Source organism: Toxorhynchites rutilus, chromosome 3 (genome assembly GCF_029784135.1).
Source record: "Toxorhynchites rutilus septentrionalis strain SRP chromosome 3, ASM2978413v1, whole genome shotgun sequence".
In the NCBI taxonomy this organism is placed as follows: Eukaryota; Metazoa; Arthropoda; class Insecta; order Diptera; family Culicidae; genus Toxorhynchites; species Toxorhynchites rutilus.
Window position 1 is genome coordinate 218682488 of NC_073746.1, and position 24144 is coordinate 218706631.

At 39.9% G+C, this 24144-nt stretch overlaps 1 protein-coding gene across 1 annotated transcript in view; it reads right to left on the minus strand.

Moving 5' to 3' along the window:
* Positions 1 to 12075: 12075 nt before the first annotated feature.
* LOC129777856 (uncharacterized) overlaps positions 12076 to 24144 on the minus strand; it is a 31497-nt gene continuing 19428 nt past the window's right edge. The window contains exons 2-6 of the mRNA XM_055784411.1: positions 23963 to 24084; positions 23776 to 23897; positions 23344 to 23693; positions 23067 to 23284; positions 12076 to 12382 (exon numbers count right to left, since the gene is read on the minus strand). Coding sequence (XP_055640386.1) covers positions 12142 to 12382; positions 23067 to 23284; positions 23344 to 23693; positions 23776 to 23897; positions 23963 to 24084 — 1053 coding nt within the window. The 3' untranslated portion in view covers positions 12076 to 12141. The remainder of the gene's footprint in view (positions 12383 to 23066; positions 23285 to 23343; positions 23694 to 23775; positions 23898 to 23962; positions 24085 to 24144) is intronic.

The following is a 24144-nucleotide window of genomic DNA, read 5'->3' on the forward strand; positions in this document are numbered from 1 at the left end:
ATGCGGTGGTATTCCTTGCACTTGGCACCGTGGACATATGATCCTCACTGCAATTTGCACATTTGAAGACTTCAGGTTCATTGATTGGACATTGGTCGGTGAGGTTATGGACAAAATCAACGTTGCACCTTGATTTCAGATGGAAGTTCCGTGTGCCGTGGTTTCATAGCGGGAAGGCTCCTGACTACCGCCTTGAACTAGGTCGTGCATATAGAATGAAACTTCTGTCTGGGTAAGGTAGGTTTTGGATTTGTTGTATTCATCCCGGTTTGCCAGTGGAGATAGCGGCTTTCTCTACTTTTCCGGGAATGGATTTCCAATGTTTCTTCGCCGGGACATGTGTTGTTGGTTGCCACATCGTTGTCATGGTTCGAATTGAGGCTTGGTCTTCTTCAGGAACCGGAACATCAAGACTCGAACTGTGGCACGGAACATAGGAATGTCGACAGAATTCTTCCCAAAACTCAAAGAAACGTTCTGCATTGAAGTCAGAAAAAGTTAAAAAAAATCACAGTTGCCAGAAATTGTTAGTTTATAGTTACACAAAACATTTATGTCATTCAAGGTTACATGGTTCTTAAGGAAAAAGGACTCCTTGAAATGAGCATATTCTAGTGTTACTATATAGTGATGAGTTTGCATTGTATTTTTAGGGATATCTGGTGAAAATACGAAGAGATTGCTAAGCCGGTTGAACCCTTACCGTCTTACCAATCTCTTCGTATTGACATTGACAATGATGTTGATGCTTTAACATCATTAAAGGCACTGAAAAAGCTTGTAAAAGAGAGCCACCCAAACATAACATTTAAATGGGGATCTCTACCTCACCTGCCATGTCCTACAGATATTGATCCAACGAAATAAATTATATTTCGTTCGATGACCCGTGTCCCTAATGGGAAGTCTTGTGTCGGTTCTCCGACGTGGAATGTTGGTGAAAAGCAGTGGTTAGCGATGGACAGTACATATAGTATTTCTAATTTTTGCTTTCACGAATTTGTGCAGCGTACACTCCCATCGTACGATTGACGATTAAGGCGATCATTTCTCATGAAACAATACAAGAAACTGGCACAAAATGATTGTATACTTCACAAACTGTACCAGCACAGAGACACTTTGATCGCGAGTAAATTATATAGCGAAGAACGACGATGAAAGGATGCCTGGTGTAAATGGGTTCCATTGAATCATTTGAAGTAATGAACCAGTAAGTGAAGCGAGCAAAATAAACATAAATAAACAAATCTTCACTCCTCACCTTCGGCTGGCGCGAGAGCATTTCCCGAGGAATATAACAGATTCTTCTGCTGGTGCTCCATTAATTATGAATTTTCTTCCCTCCAAGCGCCACCTAAACCACCGCCCCCACTCGCTGTCGCCACGTTTTGAAAGTCCAAAGGCTTTTTATTCCCGTAGCAGAAAAAGTTTTGCTATTTTTAATTAATAGGATGACCAGTGGAAAAAAAAAAACTTTCGCCGAAAGCTTTCAAAGTAATTAATGTGTTCAGTGCGCTAACAGTGAAATGCTATTCTCGAAGAGTTTCCGTACGCGGAGAAAAAAGCAGTTCGGAAATGTTTCTTTCCGGAAGCTAACGCGAAATGGTTTGCTTCATTGTTCTCAATTTATGAGTATCGTAGCCAAATTACCATATATTCGCGTAAACGAATAAGGCTGAAAAAAGAGAGGAGATTTTGACATTTTTGACGCTTTTACTCTAGACGTACTATTTATAAATGACCCAACAGATATTTAAAACGAAGCTGACCCAGAATCTTTCAGGATATGCTAGAGGATCATTTTTGATGGAGGAAAAAAATTCTTCAACACATATAATGAAATCTCAAATCCGAAAGAGTTATACAACTTTTCTTGTTTTGGACTTAGTATGCATTAAACTGGCATGGGGTTCGGGTACGATTCCCGTTCTGGTCGGGGGGATTTTCCGTTTCCGTCTTCATCTCCGACCTGCACTGTGGTCACGCGTATTCTAGAGCTTGCCACTCAGAATGCATTCAAGGCGTGCTATTTGGCAAAGAAATCTCAACTAATACTAATACTAATACTAATGAAAATGACGCAAGTAATACTACGTTGAGACGGCGAAGTTCCTCTAGGAACGTTAGTGCCATTTGAGAAGAAGAAGAACGATCCAGTGAAGAAATTACTTTCTTTTGAACAATCGAAATTGTGCAAATGATTTTCTGGGTTCCTAAATATTTACCGGTCAAATAATGTGGAATCCACTATCAAATATTTAGGACTTTTTTCATATGTTTTAGACATCGGGAAACGGTTTGTTGGTCAATATTTATTTGTTCTGTGAGACAACAAATTCGTAGGCTTCAACAAAAAGCCGTTGAAATAATAAAAATCCACAGAAAGCGAAGGAAGCAAACTGCACGCAACAGCAACCAGCACATTCGCAACAAAGCGAATAACAAAAATCAACAGAAATCGGGTAAGGAACTGGCCTTAGTAAAACTACAGTTTGCTGGTCCACCATCAAACACTGATCATCCAATTGCTGCACTCTAGGTCTCGAAATTTATCAATTTCAAGAAGGGCGATACCCTCAACCCATACCGTGCAGGAAACTAGACACATAACAACAGTATCGAGTCAATGCTAATATTAGGCTGTCAAAAAAGTCCTGCGGTATTTTTTTTTGAATTTTCATTTGTTCATAAAATTAGTTACAATCATCTGTTTTAAGTCAAATATGCGCCGTTTTGTTCGATGACTTGTTCCCAACGAGATGCCAACTTCATAATACCCCTGTTATAGAAGCTCGCTTCCTTATTGGCAAGAAACTCGGATAGCCAATTTTCACAGGCCTCTTTTGTGGCTAACTTCTGACTACCTAGCTCGTTCGCCATGGACAAAAACAGGTGGTAGTCACTTGGTGCAAGGTCCGGACTATACGGCGGATGCAAAACAGCCTCCCATCCGAGCTCCCGGAGCTTCTGGCGCGTCACCAAAGAAGTGTGTGGCCTGGCGTTGTCCTGATGGAAGACAATGCGGCCTCTGTTTATCAAAGATGGCCTCTTTCTCATGAGTGCTACCTTCAAGCGGTCCAGTTGTTGGCAGTACAGGTCCGAATTGAGCGTTTGGCCATAGGGAAGCAGCTCATAATAGATTATTCCTTGACAATCCCACCAAACACACAGCAGAACCTTCCTGGCCGTTGATGAGGGCTTGGCCACCGTCTGAGCCGCTTCAGCGAGCTTCGACCACGACCGTTTGCGCTTCACGTTGTCATAAGTGACCCACTTTTCATCGCCAGTCACCATCCGCTTCAGAAACGGGTCGATTTTGTTGCGATTCAGCAGCGATTCACATGCGTCGATACGGTCAAAGATGTTTTTTTGCGTCAACGTGAGTGGCACCCATACATCGAGCTTCTTTGTGAATCCAAGCTTCTTCAAATGGTTAATAACGGTTTGATGACTTATCCCCAGCTCTTGGTCGATGCTACGGCTGCTACTATACCGGTCTTTCTCGGCTAATTCAGCGATTTTGTCGCAATTTTCGACGACAGGCCTTCCGGAGCGTGGCGCATCTTCGACGACCTCTACACCAGAACGAAAACGTTGAAACCATCGTTGTGCGGAGGAAATGGAAACTGTATCGGGTCCATAAACTGCACAAATTTTATTGGCAGCTTGAGATGCATTTTTGCCTTTGTCATAGTAGTACTGTAAAATATGTCGGATTTCTCTTTATTTTGCTCCATATTTGGGACACTATAACTCACGAACGACTTAACCAAACAAAACACTGTCAAGGACTATATTATAGCGCGCAAAAATATCAACAAGCTATAGTATGACTAGTATACAATGAATACAACTAGATCTACGCGCTTACAACGACACCTCGCGGAAATACCGCTGGACTTTTTTGACAGCCTAATATAATGCTATATATTTGGCACCCGGAGAAGATTCTCCTTTTCTGGACCCAATGCGTCCCTCTTTAGAACTCACGGAGCAATCTGCAGACGCTGTTTGAAGGCACGGACTCTACAATTATTTACACAGTGAGAACGTATCTTACCTTCTTCCACAACCATACGAATGCTGTTTGTATACGTGGGATCACCAAAACTAGTTCATCTGTAATGAGCGCAGCTGAAGATCTACCAACAGACACAAACCAGTTGCGTAAAATTTTCCTGGAAGTACACGAAAAAATGGGAATTTCAAACATTGACGCCATGGAAAATCCTAAATCCCACTGTGCATTCCTGTCCAGTGAACGCACACTATCAAAACTTCAATCACAAGATAAGCCCGGCAAAAATGAAAGAAATTCATCAAAATCTTTTACTCGCTTCTTTCAATGTAATTCTTGCAACTGAAACTAGCTGGAACGATTTTTTTGGAAATATTCGGTTGGGGAATAAGTTCATAACGTTTTTATATTTCTTTTTTTTACAACAATTTGTTTACCTTTTGACAAAGGGTAAGCATTCATTCGATAAAACTGTTTCTGCTCTACAAAACTATGTTAATTGTATTTTTGAGTTATTTTTTATTAGTATTGAAGCTTAGAAATGGAATACTCAGGAGGCAACAATCAACATTTTCGACACCTGCTCTTTTTTGCTTTCCGTCGAGGTCAAAACGCTACCGAAACAGCCCGGTACATTTGCGAGGTGCATGGAGAAGTATTATTGCACGAAAATGGTTTGCAAAGTTCAAAAATCGATAACATCGATGAAAAGCCCCTCCTGAATTCGATGAAGAACATCTCAAATCACGGTTGCCAAACCAGTCGTGAATTGGCGGAAAAAACGAACTGCGGCGAATATATATCTGATTAGCTTATTGATATAATTATTGTTTTTTGTTTAAATAAACGATACGCTACGAACTTATTCCTCAACCCAATAATATCGTATTCCGGCACGACCGCAACTTATTGTTGTCTCAGAAGAAGTCTTAGGAGAGGTCCTCATTGCTATTAATATAAATTTCACTTCTGAAGAACTTATAACCGAAAAACATAAAGAATTTGAAATTGTATGGGCAGCATTGGCAATAGCTGGTGAAGTACACATATTTACTTCTGTGTATTTACAATAACCCATCGACTGAGAGTATGAAGAAGTACAGGAAAACAACAAGATGAACATTGAAGCAACCAAATGTAGCTTACAAGCTATAGAATGGAAAATTATATTAAACAACGAAGGAGATGTCAACTTATCTGTAGGGGACTCGCGGGTAATACGAACGGCGGGGGTAATATGGACAGGTGGTTGATTTGTATATTTACATATTAAGCATTTTGAGTGATTTAATATCAAAATTCAATTCGCTAATGGTTATATTTCGGTTTGCGAGTTAACAGAGAAGCGATATTAGATATGTACGAAAAAGTAAATTCATTTTTGAGTGGAAAATTAGAATTATTGGAATAATTGTAAGGTGGGGTGAGATGGACTGTGGAAATCAAATTGCCAAATGTGGACTGTTTAGAAGCTGACTGGAACCAGAAGCAAAATAGTTAAGGGTCTATCCGTTTATACTGCTGAAAAGCACGATATCACTTCTAGGAGGATTAATTCGATTTTTTCATCATTTAACGAACATTCGTGATGAATTGAGACCTTGGTTGAATAAAGTTATTCCTCTTGCGATCAATAAACCTCTACGCTTCATGTCTTACAAACCTGTCCATATTACCAGCATCGAAAATTTTTTGTACTTTTCGGTCTTTCGGTCTGTTTTAATTTCAGCAAAAAACATTTTTTTTTTTATAAATTCGTTTATTTTTACAGGCTCAGTTACATAAGTTTAAAGGAGCCGAAATCTTAAATATATTTTTAAAACTATATATATGAACAATTTTCTTAAATCTATGGTTAGTAATGTGGGAAACCAATTACTCGCGGTGGACTCGAGATTAGAAGGGTGACATATTTTTCTCAGGAAAAGGATGGGGTATAAGGAAATTATTACAATGTTGATAATCACACACACTCAATTCTTAAATCTATTCGTACATCTATTGTGAATTTACATTTCATTCTCCTGTTTATAGCAAGCGGACCAATTACTCACAAAGGAAGAAATGGAGGGTATAAGGATATAAGGATAATCACACACGAACATCGATAGATTTAAGGAAAACATATATTTGGGACATGTAATCAAGGTCTAACCGAGCCAACACATCTCTCACCGGCACATTGGGCTGCCTTCCTCTAGCCCGAAGGGAGTTCTCTAAATTCGATCTGGCAACAAGATACACCTCACACGACCAAACAAGGTGTTCGATGTCGTGGTAACCTCGGCCACAAACGCAGATATTGCTGCCGGCCAGATTGAAACGAAAGAGTAGCGCGTCTAACGAACAGTGATTGGACATGAGTCGGGAGAAGGTGCGAATAAAGTCCCGACTCAAGTCCGGCCTTTTAACCATGGTTTGAGGCTAACCTTAGGGATAATCGAGTGAAACCACCGGCCCAATTCATCTTCGTTCCATTTGCGTTGCCAGTTAGCGATGGTATTTTTACGGACTAAAGAGTAAAATTCATTGAAGGCGATTTGACGCTGATAAATATCGCCTTCAATCGCACCTATCTTTGCTAATGAGTCAGCCCTCTCATTACCCGGAATTGAGCAATGAGAAGGGACCCACACAAAGGTAATGACATAACAGCGTCTGGATAAAGCACTAAAAATTTCTCGTATTCTCTCAAGGAAGTACGGCGAGTGCTTTTCCGGCCTCACTGAACGGATAGCTTCGACGGAGCTAAGACTATCCGTTACAATGTAATAGTGTTCAACAGGTCGTGAGGCGACGCTGTCCAGCGCCCAGTGTATCGCTGCCAATTCAGCAATATACACTGAGCAAGGATTCTGAAGACTATGGGAGGTGCTGAAAATTTTGTTGAACACTCCAAATCCTGTGAACTCGTTTATAGTGGACCCATCAGTAAAGTACATATCATCACAACTGATACCCCCATACTTTGCATCGAAGATCGTTGGAGCGATCCTCGATCGTTGATAATCTGAATATTCATGGACAGATCAAAATGTACAGAGGAATTGATGTAGTCAGGAAAACAAACACGGTTGGGAATATACGAAGAAGGATCAACCTGCATGGAGATGAATTCATGATATGAGCTCATAAATCCTGAATGAAAATTTAGCTCGATCAGCTGCTCAAAATTTCCGATCACCAATGGGTTCATAACCTTACACCGGATGAGGAACCGAAGAGATAATAAATTGAAGCGATCTTTTAGTGGGAGTACGCCTGCCAAAACCTCGAGGCTCATGGTATGCGTTGAGGGCATACATCCCAACGCAATACGGAGACAAAGATACTGAATTCGCTCGAGTTTAATTAAGTGTGTTTTGGCAGCTGATTGAAAACAGAAACTGCCATACTCCATCACTGAGAGAATAGTTGTTCGATACAACATTATAAGATCTTCGGGATGGGCTCACCACCAGGTGCCGGTAATTGTACGAAGAAAGTTTATTCTTTGTTGACATTTTTTACTCAGATACCTAATATGGGCCCCCCAAGTACATTTGGAGTCGAACCAAACCCCAAGATACTTGAATGACATAGCATGAGTGATCGGTTTACCCAAAAGTTGAAGCTTTGGTTTTGCTGGTCTATGCTTCCTAGAAAAAACCACCATCTCTGTTTTCTCCGTGGAGAATTCGATCCCTAGCCCAATGGCCCAGGTTGAAAAATTGTTCAAAGTATCTTGTAAGGGTTCTTGTAGGTCGGATTCTGTTGATCCTACGACAGAGACCACTCCATCATCTGCAAGTTGTCTTAGGCTGCAATTTTGTGTAAGGCAATTGTCGATGTCGCTTACATAGAAGTTGTACAAAAGGGGGCTTAAACATGAGCCCTGGGGGAGGCCCATGTAAGAGACCCGACTTACTGCCGAATCTCCGTGAGAAAAGTTCAAATGCTTCTCACAAAGCAAGTTATATAACATATTATTCAATAGAGGCGGCAGACTCCGAGAGTGTAATTTGTCTGACAAAACCTCTATTGAAACAGAATCAAAGGCCCCCTTTATGTCCAAGAATACTGAAGCCATTTGTTTTTTTTTCGGCGTAAGCCATTTGAATTTCTGAAGAAAGCAACGCAAGACAATCATTCGTCCCCTTGCCCCTGCGGAACCCATATTGTGTATCTGAGAGTAGGCCATTCGTTTCAACCCATCGATCAAGGCGAAACAAGATCATTTTCTCCAACAATTTCCGTATACAAGACAGCATTGCTATTGGGCGGTACGAATTGAAGTCGGACGCGGGTTTTCCGGGTTTTTGAATAGCTATAACTCGTACTTGTCTCCAATCATCTGGAACAATATTATGCTCCAGAAACCGATTGAATAAATTCAACAAGCGATGTTTCGCCACATCAGGAAGGTTTTTCAGCAAGTTGAACTTAATTCTATCCGATCCCGGAGCAGAATTGTTACATGAAAGGAGAGTAAGAGAGAATTCTACCATCGAAAACTCGGAATCAAGATCGCACCTATCTTGTGGTATATCTCGAACAATTTTGACGTAGGACTACGTCTTTCATTTCTATACCGGGGTGTAAAATCAAAGTTTCGAAAACGAAAGCGTTACGCCGGAGACCGAGATTTTGAGTGTTAATAGCTCCTAAACAACTGAACAAAATGGTATGACAAACACTTCATTCGAAAGATAAAATGTCTACGCGTTCTATACTTGTTACTTTCTGATCCAAAAACTTGTTTCAATAGTCTTAAATTTGCTTTCAAAATAGGCTATTGAAATCACCAATCGGTATATAAGCGAGCGCCGCTCGGAAATCCACTCAGTTCTAATTGAACAGCGATTGGAGCATGTTGTCGCTGTTGTGGTGAAGCTCTTCATTTATCATGAAAGCGCGGATGAACGGTGTCACCAAGAGCCTGTTTGTGCACCTTAGGCCAGAAGGGAATCCATCAGCAGGAGAGTGATGCTACAAACGGTTCCCCGGGAAGATCTCGAAGCAGCCGCTACACACACACACATACACGCACGGAATTCTTTCCGTTTGGATCGAGAAAGATCCGGAAAATAATCTGCCAGTTCCTCTAGGAATTTAAAAATACATTCATGTGAAAGAGCTTATTTGATTGTTTTCTATCCATGTAACACTGTGACCAAATATGTTTCAATCAAGTGCTATTAACAGATGGTTATCGAGTTAGCATTAACCACTGGTGGGCTTCCAGTATCGAGGAAAATGTGGAAATATCTAATCGTTACTGAAAATAATCTGCCAGTTCCTCTGGGAATTTAAAATTACATTCATATGAAAGAGTTTATTTTAATGTTTTCTATCCATGTAACACTGTGACCAAATACATTAGGTTTTGTGATTTTTCAATCAATCGCAATCAACAGGATAGCTTCTGAAGATTATTCTTCCCCATCAGTAGGATATTTCCGTATCCAATATTGGATGCATAAAACCTTGTGCCTCCAACGTAACGCTCTCGTTTTCGAAGTTCTCCAAATATTCATTCATTCAGAATGAATTCAGATTCAACTTCATACAAATGATCTCTAAATCAACGATAGTCCTACGTCACCCTTGCGGTTATACCATAGATATAACCCACTTCCTGTTTTTTGCACAGGAGCGGAATCAGGACAAACCTTCCGTGCAAAATTAAAAATCCATCGATGTGAATATTCTTCGCTTTCATTTGTTGAAGAGCGATTTCTCATGTTTCGAGCCACTTTCCATAATTTTTTCATTGACGTTTCTCGTGACAAACCTCCCACGAAATTTCGCCAATACGCACGTTTTTTCCCTTTGGTCAAATTTTTGAACTGATTCTCAAGGGTTGAATACGTTTGAAAATTTTCAGGGGTTCCACGTTTCCGAAAAGCTTTAAATGCGTTCCATTTTTCTACATAAAGCTTTGAACATTGGCTATCCCACCATGGATTGGGAGGCCTTCGGCGAATGGTGGAACCTGGGATGGGTTTCGTTTGAGCGCGAACCGCGCCGCAAAAAACATTGAAAAACACTTTTTTGTAAAATATTTAGCCAATTAGGTAGAAAAACAGTATATTGAATTGCAAGAAACTGCATCAAAGTTTTGGAACACATGAGTTTCCAAAGATATAATTGAAGTTCTTCTTACCATGTCCGTTTTACCCCCACCTCCCCTACATATTGTTCACGGGATTATAAATAACATAATAGCATAATTTGTGCCGAAGAAAAGAAGACGGAGAAATTCACCCAGCAAATATCCTATAGTCTCCAAAATTTGCTGGAAGGTCAAAACAGAAGTCAAATCATGTCCGAAGAAATTCTTTGATTACCCAAAGTCTAAGCTCAAAAGCAATAGCTTCCTTTCCCTTTGCATCTCTTTGCAAATTTCTTTCAGGAAGTATATGACGAATTTCATGCCAACTCGTCTTAGGAGATGGCAGCAAAAAGTTGTGGGTGTCAACCAGTGCCGAAAATATTCACGTTCACAACATTCAAATACGGCGAATTTCAGTCTGCCTTGTATTGATAACCTACTGGTCAAGCAAGAGTCGATAAATATGGAACAACAATATCAATGAACACCAGTGAAATGAACAGCAAACATCAGCTTGCCATGAAGTTCATTTTTCATTTGCATCTTCATTTTGTTCATGATATTCGTAACGTCGAAATTGAAGATCGTTGCGTGTTAGTGAAAATCAAAGCATAAAATTCAACGTCAACCCATTGAGAGTAAAATCGATAACACAAAATTCTTGTTTTGGCGACTTCGGCAATGGAATGTATAGTATAACCCTTGATATGTTTTATATCAAGGGCTGAGTGAGGTTTAGCGTTGAACGGCGTTGAGCGTTTCGTTCATTTTTTATACTGTATTATAGTGACTTTCAAAACAATTTGGCGGGTTCGTCACTTTACTTACATTTTTGGAAGAATGTCGAGAGAATATGAAAATAAAACACGATTTCAATAAAAAAAATAACTGCGAGCGATGAAGATCAACTTAATGTTCGTGATAATCACCTGAAATTATTGACAGTAATGAAAGTGCCTGAATGCAGGCTTTGCGAAATTCGTTCATGCTGTTTTCGTTCAATATAACAGACAAAGTTCACGCGTCTCGACTCTTGTGTTATACTCATTATAACAGATATGGTGTTGAGTGTCAACAGAAGAGAATTCATCCGACACTGGGAAAAAGCTAATTCCTTCATTCCTGAATAGATTTTGATAATTTGTGGCACTGGCGTCAACACATGGGTCTTTTAAGCTGCTTTGCATACTTGAAATATTCAAAAACTTTTACTTTTTGAAAGGGCCAAATTTTTGTTTTGTGTTTTTATATAGAAAATTATAACTCAAAAACTATTATACAATAGCTGCAAAATTCGGGTCATAGGATGCAATGTAGGAAATTGTATAAGTTTTCATAAAAAAAATAATTTATGGTTTATGCAGATCGTCACTAAATGTACCGAAGAGAAGTAAAACCAGAATAGCTAAGCTATCTCTGTTAGGGTAGTCATGATTCACATGTATGTATATTTTTAAGACAACATGAAAAATCGAAAAGGTCAAGTGAATATTAAATTTCAAAGAGAGAAAAAAACATAAGTGAATAAAGAAAGTACTATCTAAACTGAATATGGTCGGTGTTAAGTCAGACCGCAGACCGATTGCTCTTTTTGAATCTGCCTACTAACTTATGTTGATAAAAAAAATGAACTCTTTGCTTCCTTTAATAAACTCCTACTTACACGTTAAAATAAAAAAAACGGTTTGACTACTTAAATTAAAGGAATAATGAAAATTTGATAGTAGACAAATAAGAAAAGAAAAATGCAGTTTAAAATGAATAAAAGAAGAATAGGTATTAGGGATGACAGAAATGAAATATAGAAATATAGATAGAAGAAAATGAAAATTAAATCCGTGGGAGCGAGGACAGATCATCATTTGCAGAAACAAGCAACGAATTCAACTGAAATGAGGAAACAGGACGGTTCAGTGGTAGTAATGTTCTTCAATTTACAGAAAAAAGAAACAAATAATCATTGCAGTTTATCGTGATATTTATTTACCATTTTACACTTTCAATCCTTCGAACATAGCCTTAAACTTTATTCGGGATCCATATTGTATCGCGTATGCATTTTGTACATTTCGTACACCATTGCGACCAATTCTCTATCGAGTGCTGGGCCACCACGTCTCATAGAGTCCGCTATTGTCTCCTCGACCGTCATACTTTCCATAGCCATAACGTTATCAACCGGTTCGTATAGTATCATCAAAAAGCTGCTTGCAATCTTGAATCCATAGGTATAATAAGTGGCAAACTCTCTCTGGAATGACTCGTAACTGCAAAATGGGTCACAAATTATAAACAGATATAGAGAAATAGTTAGTTAATATCTGCAGGAGTCATATATGCAATTCAAGGCCGTTTGAACAAGCCGTTTTGAAAATATCATATTCTAATAGTAGGAGAGGTGGGGGGAATACGGACATGTTAAGAAGAACTTCAATTGTATCTTTGGAAACTCATGTTTCCCAGAACTTAAGCACAGTTTCTTGCAATTCAGTGAACGGTCTTTCGAATTAATTAGCCAAATGTTTTACAAAAAAGGGGTTTTCAATATTTTTACTGAGATTAAAACAGACCGAAAAGTAATATATCTTTTTCGATGCGGGTAATATGGACATTAGGGTGCCAATGAATGTATGGGAAAAAATCAACCCTAAAATTTCACCCCGATTTCCTTTCTCCCTCCTTGGGTGATTTTTCGATTTTCAAAAAAACTCAAACTTTGAACACTTTGCGCTACTCTCCATTAGGTCCAATTGAGCTGATATTTTGCATAAGGTGTTTTTTCGAGGTGGTGACCATTTTTATGGGGCAACTTTTTGAAATTCGAGATGACCATTTTCATTGGTACCCTAATGGACATATAGTGGGGAGAATACGGACAAGTTTTTAGAGGAGATGCGTCTAAAACGCGCCGGCCGGGCAATTTGACCCGCCTGATTCTCTCGTAAACCAGCAAGAATAGAAATACAATGGATATAGGCAATCGTGCTAGTCAATGATTTCCTACCATGCAAGTTTTACATTTGTAACATGCTTTAAAAAAAAAGAAAAATAATTTTCTTTAGAAGAAATTTTCGATGTCATTCCTCGTCGATTATTTGCAAGAGACGGACACACATTGTCCGTCCTCCGCTACAATATCGAAGCTGGAAAGTTTTTTTTCCCCCTCCGCCAAAGTGATTTTTGGTTGTTGTTTTTTTTCTTTCGCCCATTGGTGACAAGTTAAGTGCCAACGCATCCGGAACAGCGAAGAAGCAGCACCTCTCCAGCGACGCTGGACCGGTGTTCTGTGAATTGGTTCCATTGAGCGTCACATTTGTATCTTCACCAAACATCAAACAGAGAAGTACAATAGAATAGTTTTTGCCGTCTCGCTATTGTGCTTATACCGTAGCGTGCAGCGTTGTATAGCTCCCTGAATAGGGTTGTTCAAGTTGTTCGAACTCATCAGACTAACAGACTTTTTTATTGAGTTTTTATTTATTTATTTTTTTTTTACGAAATTATTGTTTTTTTTTCAAGAAGATTTTGACGTAGGACTACGTCTAACCGGAAGATATAGGGGGTGAAATGGAAATCTAGGCACTGAACAAGTAGGAAAAAATGCAAGATTTGGAACGCTTATAACTCGAGCATTTCTCAATAGATCGGAAAGGTTTTTGCATCAATTGATAGGAAATATATCTACGCATCTATCATAACGAATAACATTTCATTTTTCTTGAGATAAATAATTGAATAATTGTGAAATATCAAGCATTGTCAAAATGCACTATGTGCCCATTTTTGATTGGTCCATTTTGTGCTCCTCAAATCGTACCGACCAAAACGGGCAACCAGAGCAGCAGCGAAATAGAATGAAGCACGATTGGAAAGGAAAAAGAAAAAAATGAACGAAACTTTGGTCGCAGTCTCACACATGCGTAACTCTCGAGCCAGCCAGTCAGCTTAAAAATCCCCGCTCCGCTGCCGTAACGATCATTCTCATTCAAACCGTACACCACATCGTTTCGTATCACATCACATTAACAAACCAACACAAGCAGCCATGTCTGGACATGGTAAAGGAGGAAAAGTGAAGGGAAAGCGTGTTGATCTGGAGTTCCCCGCAAGGGTAGCTAGGCCGAGCGCGTTAGTACCAGTGCACCAGTCCACCTAGCCGGCGTTATATAGTTTCGGCCGCCGAAGTGATCGAGTTAGCTGGCAAAGCTGCTCGCGACGATAAGAAAACCCGCATTCGGAACAGAACACATTCGGTTCGGTGGACATCAAGACAACAACAGGCAGTTGCAGCGAGTGGCGAGTGGCAAACGCAATCGCAAAACGGCATCAGGTAGCAGAAGAAAAACGTTTGTTCTTTATACAAACTGCTTTGGTGGCAAATCCAGAACAAGGCGGCATCGAGGGCGTTCGAAATGGTTTTTTTCAAAACCACGAGTACTAAGTTTTCTAAATTGGAACCATTCCATAAAACAAGGCGCTTTTCAGGGCCATTAAACCATCCAAAAAAGAGTTTAGGAAATACAGTTCAATGCTTTCTAAAACAATATCCAAAATAATAATAAAACACAAATTGATTTTTTTATAATTTGTTTACCAGGATATGATGAGTATGTAAATTTGGCAGTTGTTCTGAGCTTATTGATTTTCACCAATTCTAAAATTGCTTCTAGATTGAAATTACAGTAATTTACACTTATCTCGACATTTAGCTAATTGGACGGACCTGTAATGCGACATATTTAGTTGGACATTTTTGTTAACATAGAGTTCGGGGTCCAAATTATGACCCCACATTGAAAGTCGACACTGTACCACTGTCATCGCAAATGTTCAATTACAGGTGTGAAAGCTGTGGCGATTGGCAAATGCAATCGCTAAACATAAAGGTTTAGCCGAACAAGATGGGGATATCGAGTGATAACAAAACAATAAACTCTTTAGATTGAAGATAATTTTGTGATCCTGAAAAGGACCCTTTTTAGCCTGCATGTGAATCCAACGAGCGAACAAATCGTAATGAATGTATTTTTTTGCCATCGCTCTCTTTTAACGCTCATTCGTTCGTCTCGTTGGACTCGCCCCTCTGGCTGAGTCTGCCGATTTGTCTCTATCCTGTGAGTGTGTACCGCTAGAGTATAAAACACGCGGACCCCAAAAAAATATCTTATTTTCTTTCAAACCGTAAACCCGTGTGGTTGTACGGCATCGGCATCCTGGACGTAACAAAGGAGGACAAGTTAAGGGAAAGGCAAAGTCTCACTCGAACCGTGCAGGTCTCCAGTTCCCTGTTGGTCGCATTCACTGATTGCTCCGCAAGGGTAACTAGGCCGAACGGATTGGTGCCGGAGCACCAGTATACCTAACAGCAATTATAGAGTATATAGAGGCCGTCGGAGTGCTCGAGTTGGCTTGCAAAGCTGCTCACGACAATCAGAAAACCCGCATCAAAAACAAAGCAGCTTCGGTTCGGCGCTCATCAAGGCAACAATTAGTTTCAGTGAGTGGCAAAGTGTTTCTCCGGCACGTCGCATTAAATGTAATTTACTGAACAACATGTCACAAGCTGGATGGGAAGAAATTTTCCAACTGTGAAAGCTGTGGCGAGTGGCAAACGCAATAGCTAAACAGGAAGGTTTAACCGAACAAGATGGGAATATCGAGTAATAACAAAAACACAACACCAAAGGTTCTTTTCAGAACCATCAACATGTTCATAAAGAGTAAACAGTAAACTAATCCATTATTCAGGTAGATAGGTAGGTATTCACGTAGGAGAAGAAAATAAAACAATATATTTAAAATATATATTTAACAAAAGCTGTCCCCTTTGTATAGTCCTACGTCACTCCGGTTATGTCCCCGACATTACCCACCCGTCTTTTTGATTTGAGCTAGTTTTTAGTTTAAGTTAGTTTTTAGTCTAAGTTAGTTTTAAGTTGAGTTTTAGCGCGAGTGTGTGCGTGCGAGTTTTTTTTCGTCTTCATAGGCGGTTGCGCACCGTCTGCGCAACCGTTATGACATCTGCTGATGCCAATGTTGCGCGGACGCGTTATTATCAACAGTCCTCGAAGGCACCATGGGTTGTTTTCTTCCGGCCCAAGGAAAAAGCTTTGAGAACTCTTGATATTTCAAGAGATTTGCTGCGTAATTATAAGGGCGTCTCGATACATAAAGAGAGACCGGACAAACTGCGTGTAGAAGCACCGACTTTTGATGTGGCCAACAAGATTGTTGACCACGAAGTTTTTAACAGGGAGTATCACATCTACATCCCTTCTCGAGAAGTGGAGATAGAAGGCGTAGTAACCAACGCGAGTCTGAGTGTCGATGAACTAAAAAAAGCGTCGGGTTCCTTAAAAAACTCGATGATTGGAGATCTTGTAAAGATCCTGGATGTTAGAAATCTGCATTCAGTATCTTTGGAAGAAAATAAAAAAGTTTATAAGCCCTCGCACTCTTTTCGAGTTACTTTCGCAGGTTCTGTTCTCCCAAACTATGTGAAAGTAGAAAATGTTTTTTTCCTAGTGCGCCTGTTTGTACCGCGGGTTTATAATTGTACCAAATGTAAAAAGTTGGGACACTCGGTTAGCCACTGCGGCAACAAATTTCGGTGCGGCAAATGTGGCGATAAACATAGTGAGGATTCTTGCACTCAAACAGTGGAAAAATGTATTCACTGTGGCGAGAATCCTCACCCTCTACAAGAGTGCCCAAGGTACAAACAGCACTCCGATAAAGTGAAGCGTTCTATCGCTGGACGCTCCAAGCGGACTTATGCTGAAATGCTAAAGACCACATCAGCCGCTAAAAATGAAAACAATTTTCGGTTTTGTCATCTCAAGAATCGGATTCTGATTCTGATGAGGGTCATACTTCGGCTGCACCAGAATCTTCAATAAAGGATGAATAATCAAAAAGAAAGCTCTCTTCACCAATGGTGCACCGTAAGAAAGCTAAAATGACCCTCGGAAGATTGTCTAATTCCAAGGGTAATAGTAGCAAAAAAATGAATCCGAAGGCTCCTTCTCAGCCAGTTCCTGGTTGCAGCAAGGATTTTACGTCATTACCCAGAGAAGAGAGAAATAAAAACGCTGCTCCTCGATTTTCTCGTAGAAAATTCGCGTCTAATCGAGGATTGATAGCTTTTTCGGACATTGTGGACTTCATACTAAACACGTTCAAAATTCAAGACCCCCTCAGAAGCCTTATTTCTGCCTTGCTTCCATCTTTAAAGTCTTATCTTAAGCAATTGACTGCTTCATGGCCCCTCCTTGCTTCAATCATATCTTTCGATGGATAATTCATCTAACGTAGTAGAAGATATGATCAATGTGCTACAATGGAACTGCCGTAGTCTAGTGCCTAAACTAGACTCGTTCAAATTTTTACTTCAAAATTATGATTGTGATATATTCGCTCTTTCCGAAACATGGCTTTCTTCTGACACAGAACTCAACTTCCACGATTTTAATATTATTCGCCTGGATAGAGATGATTCCTATGGAGGAGTACTTTTAGGGATCAAAAAGTGCTACTCTTTCTATAAAATTCCTCTCCCAGCTCTATCAGACGTCGAAATCGTCGCTTGTCAAATAACTGCAAAGAATAAAGAACTCTGCATAGCTTCAGTATACGTTCCCCCGAATACTTCCATTAGCCGTAGTCAACTTTGGAATCTAATTTCGATTCTCTCAACCCCAGTTCTAATTTTGGGTGACATGAACTCCCATGGTACTGGGTGGGGCGATCTTTATGATGACGCTAGGGCGGCTATTTTTTACGATTTATGTGACGATTTCAACTTGACTATCTTGAACACTGGTGAAGTGACACGAATTGCAAAACCTCCGGCTCGGGAAAGCCGACTCGATCTATCTTTGTGCTCAAACTCGCTATCATTAGATTGTCAGTGGAAGGTCATCAATGATCCCCATGGTAGCGATCACTTGCCAATCAATATATCAATCAAGTGTAGCCCGCAATCCACTGAACCATCTCGAGTTCCATTTGATCTAACAAGGAACATCGACTGGCAAAAATTTGCAACGGCGGTAACAATCGGTGTCGAATCAATAGATATACTTCCACCATTGGAAGACTATCGATTCTTCGTCGATTTAGTGTATAAAAGCTCACTGGAAGCACAAAAAAGAAAAGTTCCAAGTGCTTCATTTAAAAGAAAACCAGCCACTCCTGGCTGGGACGATGAATGCACAAAATTGTATTTGAAAAAATCTGATGCTTTCAAAGCTTTTCGCAGACATGGAACATCCACACACTTCGAGGAATATTCAAAGCTTGAAATACAGCTGAAACAATTAATTAAAGCAAAAAAACGCGGTTACTGGCGCAATTTCATCGAAGGTCTTTCTCGTGAAACCTCAATACGCACCTTGTGGAGGGTAGCTCGCAACATGCGTAACCGCTCATCTACCAACGAGAGTGAAGAATACTCCAACCGATGGATATTCGATTTCGCTAAAAAGGTCTGTCCAGACTCAGTTCCAGCCCAACATATTTTTCGAGAAACGTCTCCGAGCGGTGAACCTCTGGACAGACCATTCTCAATGCTGGAATTTTCTATGGCTCTTCTTTCATCGAACAACTGTTCACCCGGAAGCCATAGGATTAAATTCGTTCTTCTAAAAAATCTTCCCGATATCGCGAAAAGACGCTTGCTAGACTTATTCAATACCCTACTAGAAAACAATATTGTGCCACCCGAATGGAGACAGGTCAAAGTGATAGCAATTCAAAAGCCTGGCAAACCAGCGTCTGACCATAACTCATACCGTCCGATTGCTATGCTCTCGTGCATTAGAAAATTGCTGGAGAAAATGATCCTTCGAAGACTCGATCAATGGATCGAGACAAATAATTTGCTATCAAGTACACAATTTGGGTTTCGCAAGAGTAAAGGAACAAACGATTGTCTAGCGTTGCTTTCTACAGATATTCAACTGGCCTTTGCGCACAAGGAGCAACTGGCTTCAGTATTCTTGGATATTAAGGGAGCTTTTGATTCGGTTTCCATAGAAATTCTGTCAGACAATCTGGACAAATGTGGACTTTCTGGAATTTTGAATAACTTCTTGTACAATTTGTTGTCAGAAAAGCAAATGAACTTCACCCTCGGACAGCTGACAACTTCCAGAAATAGTTATATGGGTCTACCCCAAGGCTCATGTCTCAGCCCCCTTCTTTATAATTTTTATGTGAAAGATATTGACAGTTGTTTGGTAGAACAATGCACGCTAAGACAACTTGCAGATGATGGTGTGGTTTCCGTCAGCGGTCCCCATACCGAAAACTTGCAAAGACCATTGCAAAATTCCCTAGATAACTTGTCTTCTTGGGCAAGGAACTTAGGGATAGAATTCTCGCCGCAGAAAACAGAACTGGTAGTGTTTACTCGAAAGCGGTCCCCAACCCAATTGCAACTTAAGCTTTTGGGCAGAAACATTACCCAATCATTGACCTTCAAGTACCTTGGTGTCTGGTTTGATTCAAAATGCACTTGGAATACCCACATTACGTATTTGAAGCAAAAATGTCAAAAAAGAGTCAACTTTCTCCGCTCGATTTGCGGCACGTGGTGGGGAGCTCATCCGGGAGATCTCATAACGCTTTATAAAACAACTATTCTATCTATTCTGGAGTATGGCTCTTTCTGCTTTCTCTCAGCAGCTAAAAGTCACCTTCTAAAATTGGAACGAATTCAATATCATTATCTGCGTATAGCTCTTGGCTGTATGCACTCAACGCATAACATGAGTCTCGAGGTTCTGGCAGGAGTAACTTCTCTACAGAACCGATTCTGGGAACTTTCTCTTAGAATACTGGTGAAATGCGGTGTCACGAACACACTTGTGATTGAAAACTTTGAAAAAATGCATCTAAATATACAATCTCGGTTTATGAGAATTTATCATCACTATATTTCATCAGATATTTGTCTTCCATCGTTTACTCCAGACCGTGCTCACTTCACCATCAGCAGTTCCTCAATTGAATACGATCTGTCGATGAAACAAGCAATACTTGGGATTTCAGATCAGCTCCGACCAACTTTCATTCCCCGTATTTTTAACCGAAAGTACCAAAAAGTCAATTGCATGAAAAGATACTTCACTGATGGGTCTCGCCTCAATTGATCCACTGGCTTCGGTGTTTTCAATGAAAATTCAAGCGCCTTCCGTAAACTGCAGAAACCTTGTTCCGTTTATGTTGCTGAGCTGGCAGCAATCGACTTCGCATTGGGGATGATCTCCAACAAGCCTGCAGACCATTACTTAATTTTTTCGGATAGTCTCAGTTCGCTTGAGGCTCTCCAGTCGATGAAAACTAGTAGGCACCCAGACAGCAGATGAGTGCACTGATCGAAAGATCTTATAGGTTAACCTTTGTTTGGGTCCCCTCTCATTGCTCAATTCCTGGCAATGAGAAGGCGGACACTCTCGCAAAGGTGGGTGCCCAGGAAGGCAAATTGTTTGATAGACAGATTTCATACGATGAATTTTTCCAATTACTGCGTCAGAGTTCCCTCTTGAGTTGGCAAACCGATTGGGATACTGGAAGTCTTGGGCGGTGGTTATATTCAATTATTCCAAAGGTTTCTTCGAGAGCGTGGTTCAAAGGTTTGGACGTAAGTCGTGACTTCATTCGTGTAATGAGTAGACTTTTGTCCAACCACTACTCGCTAGATGTGCATCTCCACAGAATAAATCTTGTTCAAAGCAACGTCTGTCGGTGTGGAAACGGTTACGATGACATCGATCACGCAGTTTGGCAATGTACGGATAATTACGCAGCCAGAGAGTACCTTTTGAATGCCCTTGAGGTCCAAGGAAGACAACCCTATGTTCCTGTTAGAGACGTGTTGGGAACTCGCGACATCTGCTATATGCAGTTGATCTCTATGTTTGTGAAACGGTCTAGTGTAAGTATTTAATGCTTTTGTGTTTTTCTTTTTCGTTATTAGTTTGTTTGTCTTGTCCCCCCATCTCACCGTCGCCCACCCTCGACAGATAGTCGAACACCAGATGCTATCACTGGTCATTATGCACAATGCTACAGTGCGTGCGGCAACTCTCGGTTGAGACAACGATACCTCATATCCATATCCCTAACCTGACCCGTCCCACAAAAATGTTGCCCTTTTAACCTCGAGTATACCGCGAGTATTCGGTCGAATCCTACTAAACATAGAAATTAGTTGAAACTTTGTATAAACAAACCTTGAAGTAGCGGCTCCGCAAAGCTTATGCGATTAAGCTTTACAAATAAATGAACTAGATAAAAAAAAAATAAATTTCGATGAAATTTTCTACATCATTTCTATAATGTTTTTGTTCCTTGAAACCGATTCAGAGACGATAACTGTGGGTTATATTTATAAAATCGAGTTCCCAGTGAATATCTCAGATGAAGAAAATGGTAAGAAAGGATTCAATTTCTTCTCAATTTGATATTTTCCGCATCAGCTTACCATCGGGCAGTATGGCATACCCTCTATCGAGGCAATTTGCTCGCTTTCGGCCGTAAACATTCTCACGAGAGCTTATATGTGAGGGATGCCAGATGATTTTTTAAAATATCTTTGCATGGCACGAATAAATGCCTTCAAATGTAATCATAATGAACAAAAATGAGAAAACCATCACGATATTTCTAAATCATGTTCGAATAATCACACAAACAATTGTTTTCACATACTTTGAAATGGCCTCAGTATGTTTTCACATACTTTGAAATGGCCTCAGTATGTTTTCACAAAATTAAATGTCTTCGAAACGAAACCATGTCTTCACATCTGGCATCTATATTATGTGCTCAGAGAATGCAGGAAAACAAGAGCGCGGACTGGAGAATTGATGTACGAATACTGGGAGAACACGCTCACCGGGGGAAGGGTTTCTTCTCTTCGCTGGTGGGCATGAAGGGAATAGATTGATGGAATCTCTCATTCATACAAGCTGTTTCTCTGAGCTTCATAGTCTCTGAGAGAAACAACTCTTGAGCATATTATACTTCTGCTGGGCCATTTAACATCCTGTGATTGGAAATTTAGAATTTGGGCGCATTACAAAATAAAATTCGTAGCACTTTTGTTATTCAGTATCTAAAATACAGAACGGTTACAGATGACTAAGGGTTAACTAATCTACGTACTGACGTAGTTGTTACCTTTAATTTTAAGAGCACGGTCAAGATAAATCCATTCTCGCTTAGGGGGTGCGTATTACACACTTCTCCTATAATATACGAAGCGTGGAAGTCGCGAGAGGAAAAACTTCGCTCACTCTTATCGTTGGTCTGTCCAGTAAACTGAGAATGAACAAACAGAGAATGCGATTGAAAAAGAGTTGCCAAAACTCTTTCCTCCACTTTCCATAATGCATTAGATGCGATCTTAACATTTCACTGTCCATTTCGCTCCACTAGTCTAATTATTTCAATCATTGAAATGTTAGTCTATTCTTTGTTTTTGAGAGGCTTTAAACTTTGCAGTTCATTCGCCTCATTGAAATGTTCCTCTTACGAATGAATTTACTTGTCCGTACATGCGTAATATCACTTTTATGTAATTTACCACAATGAATGTAACCACCGCTGATATAAATTTCGAAATTGAACTATTCAAAATATAGTATCGAATCCGCAAAAATTACATGAACAAGTATAAAAAATAATGATTTTCGGTTTTTGTTTCCATTTTCCATTTTTGTTTTGTATTCATTATTAAAGAGTGGTTGAAATATTATAGAATAACATGTAGAAGGCGTTCTCATTAACAGAAATTTAAAATTCAAAATGTAATTATACAAATCAACCACATGTTCATATTACCCCCACTGTCTGTCTCACCCGTATCCTCCCTACTATCTACTGATGATTCTCTGAGTTGGCAAAGTATATTTTAGATAGATCTGATCGAAATGCAACCCTCACCTGTAATGCTTAGGTAAGTCGACAGGATTGGTTTGAGTAACACAACAAAGCGTCTCCACCAACTTGTCATGATATGTCCGGAATATGGTTTCGAAATGCTTCTTTCGTACATCGTATCCAGTTGACACGGCAATAAATACTGCAAAATCAATCATCGGAGAAGCGTATCGAAGTGTCTGGAAATCAAACATCATCACATGGGTTGGTTTATCTGGGTTCTGCAAAATTGAAGCAAACATATTAAGTAGAAAGAAAACATTGACGGTCAAAACTATACCGTTTTGTCACAATATTTGAACGCCATGTTGTTTCGCAAAAAGTCCCCGTGGCAAATAACTGCGAGTGGTTCCTTTGGTTGAACAGCTAGTTTTAGCTTATTCCACATATCGTCAAGCGCCAAGACTAGCTTCTGCAGGTATTCTTCCGGGATCAGGTCTTTGAAAATACTTTCCCTGACTGCCTTCACAAGTCGCTTCGGTACTGTTCGCATTACTTCCATCCACTTCAAGCTCTGCATATCCGCACCATAACGAGATTCCTTGAACTTGTTTATGATATTTTCAAACAAGTCCCGCTTCTGCTCTTTGAGGGCGTAACACTCTCCGTGGAATCGACCCAGTTCTTGAGCTGAATGATATAAATGAAAAATAACATTACTGACGCGAAGCTTGAATATTTCAACGTTTCAAAATATAACTCGACTCTATACCTGCTAATAAGCAATATTCCAATGGCAGGTTAACAACCATCGGAGCCATTTTCCAACCATCTACGGAGAAATCACTCAAAACCATAACGGCGTTGAAGGGTTTTCTGTGCGAGTAAAAGTACCTGTTGAAATACAAAAAAAAGTGAGGGTGTTAACGCACTGAAACAAAACGAATGGTTTTTCATACTTTGGATAGAGCTCGGATTTTCCTAGTGCTGGAATGATATCAGTGTAGGCGAGGGCTTCATTCTCGAACAGGGTGTCAAATTGGCAGCTTATATAGATTTCCTCAGTGACAGCGGGGGTGATCTGAAAAAAATATTCATGTATCATGAATCAAAGTACTAGAGATGAAATTTTAATTCTTCA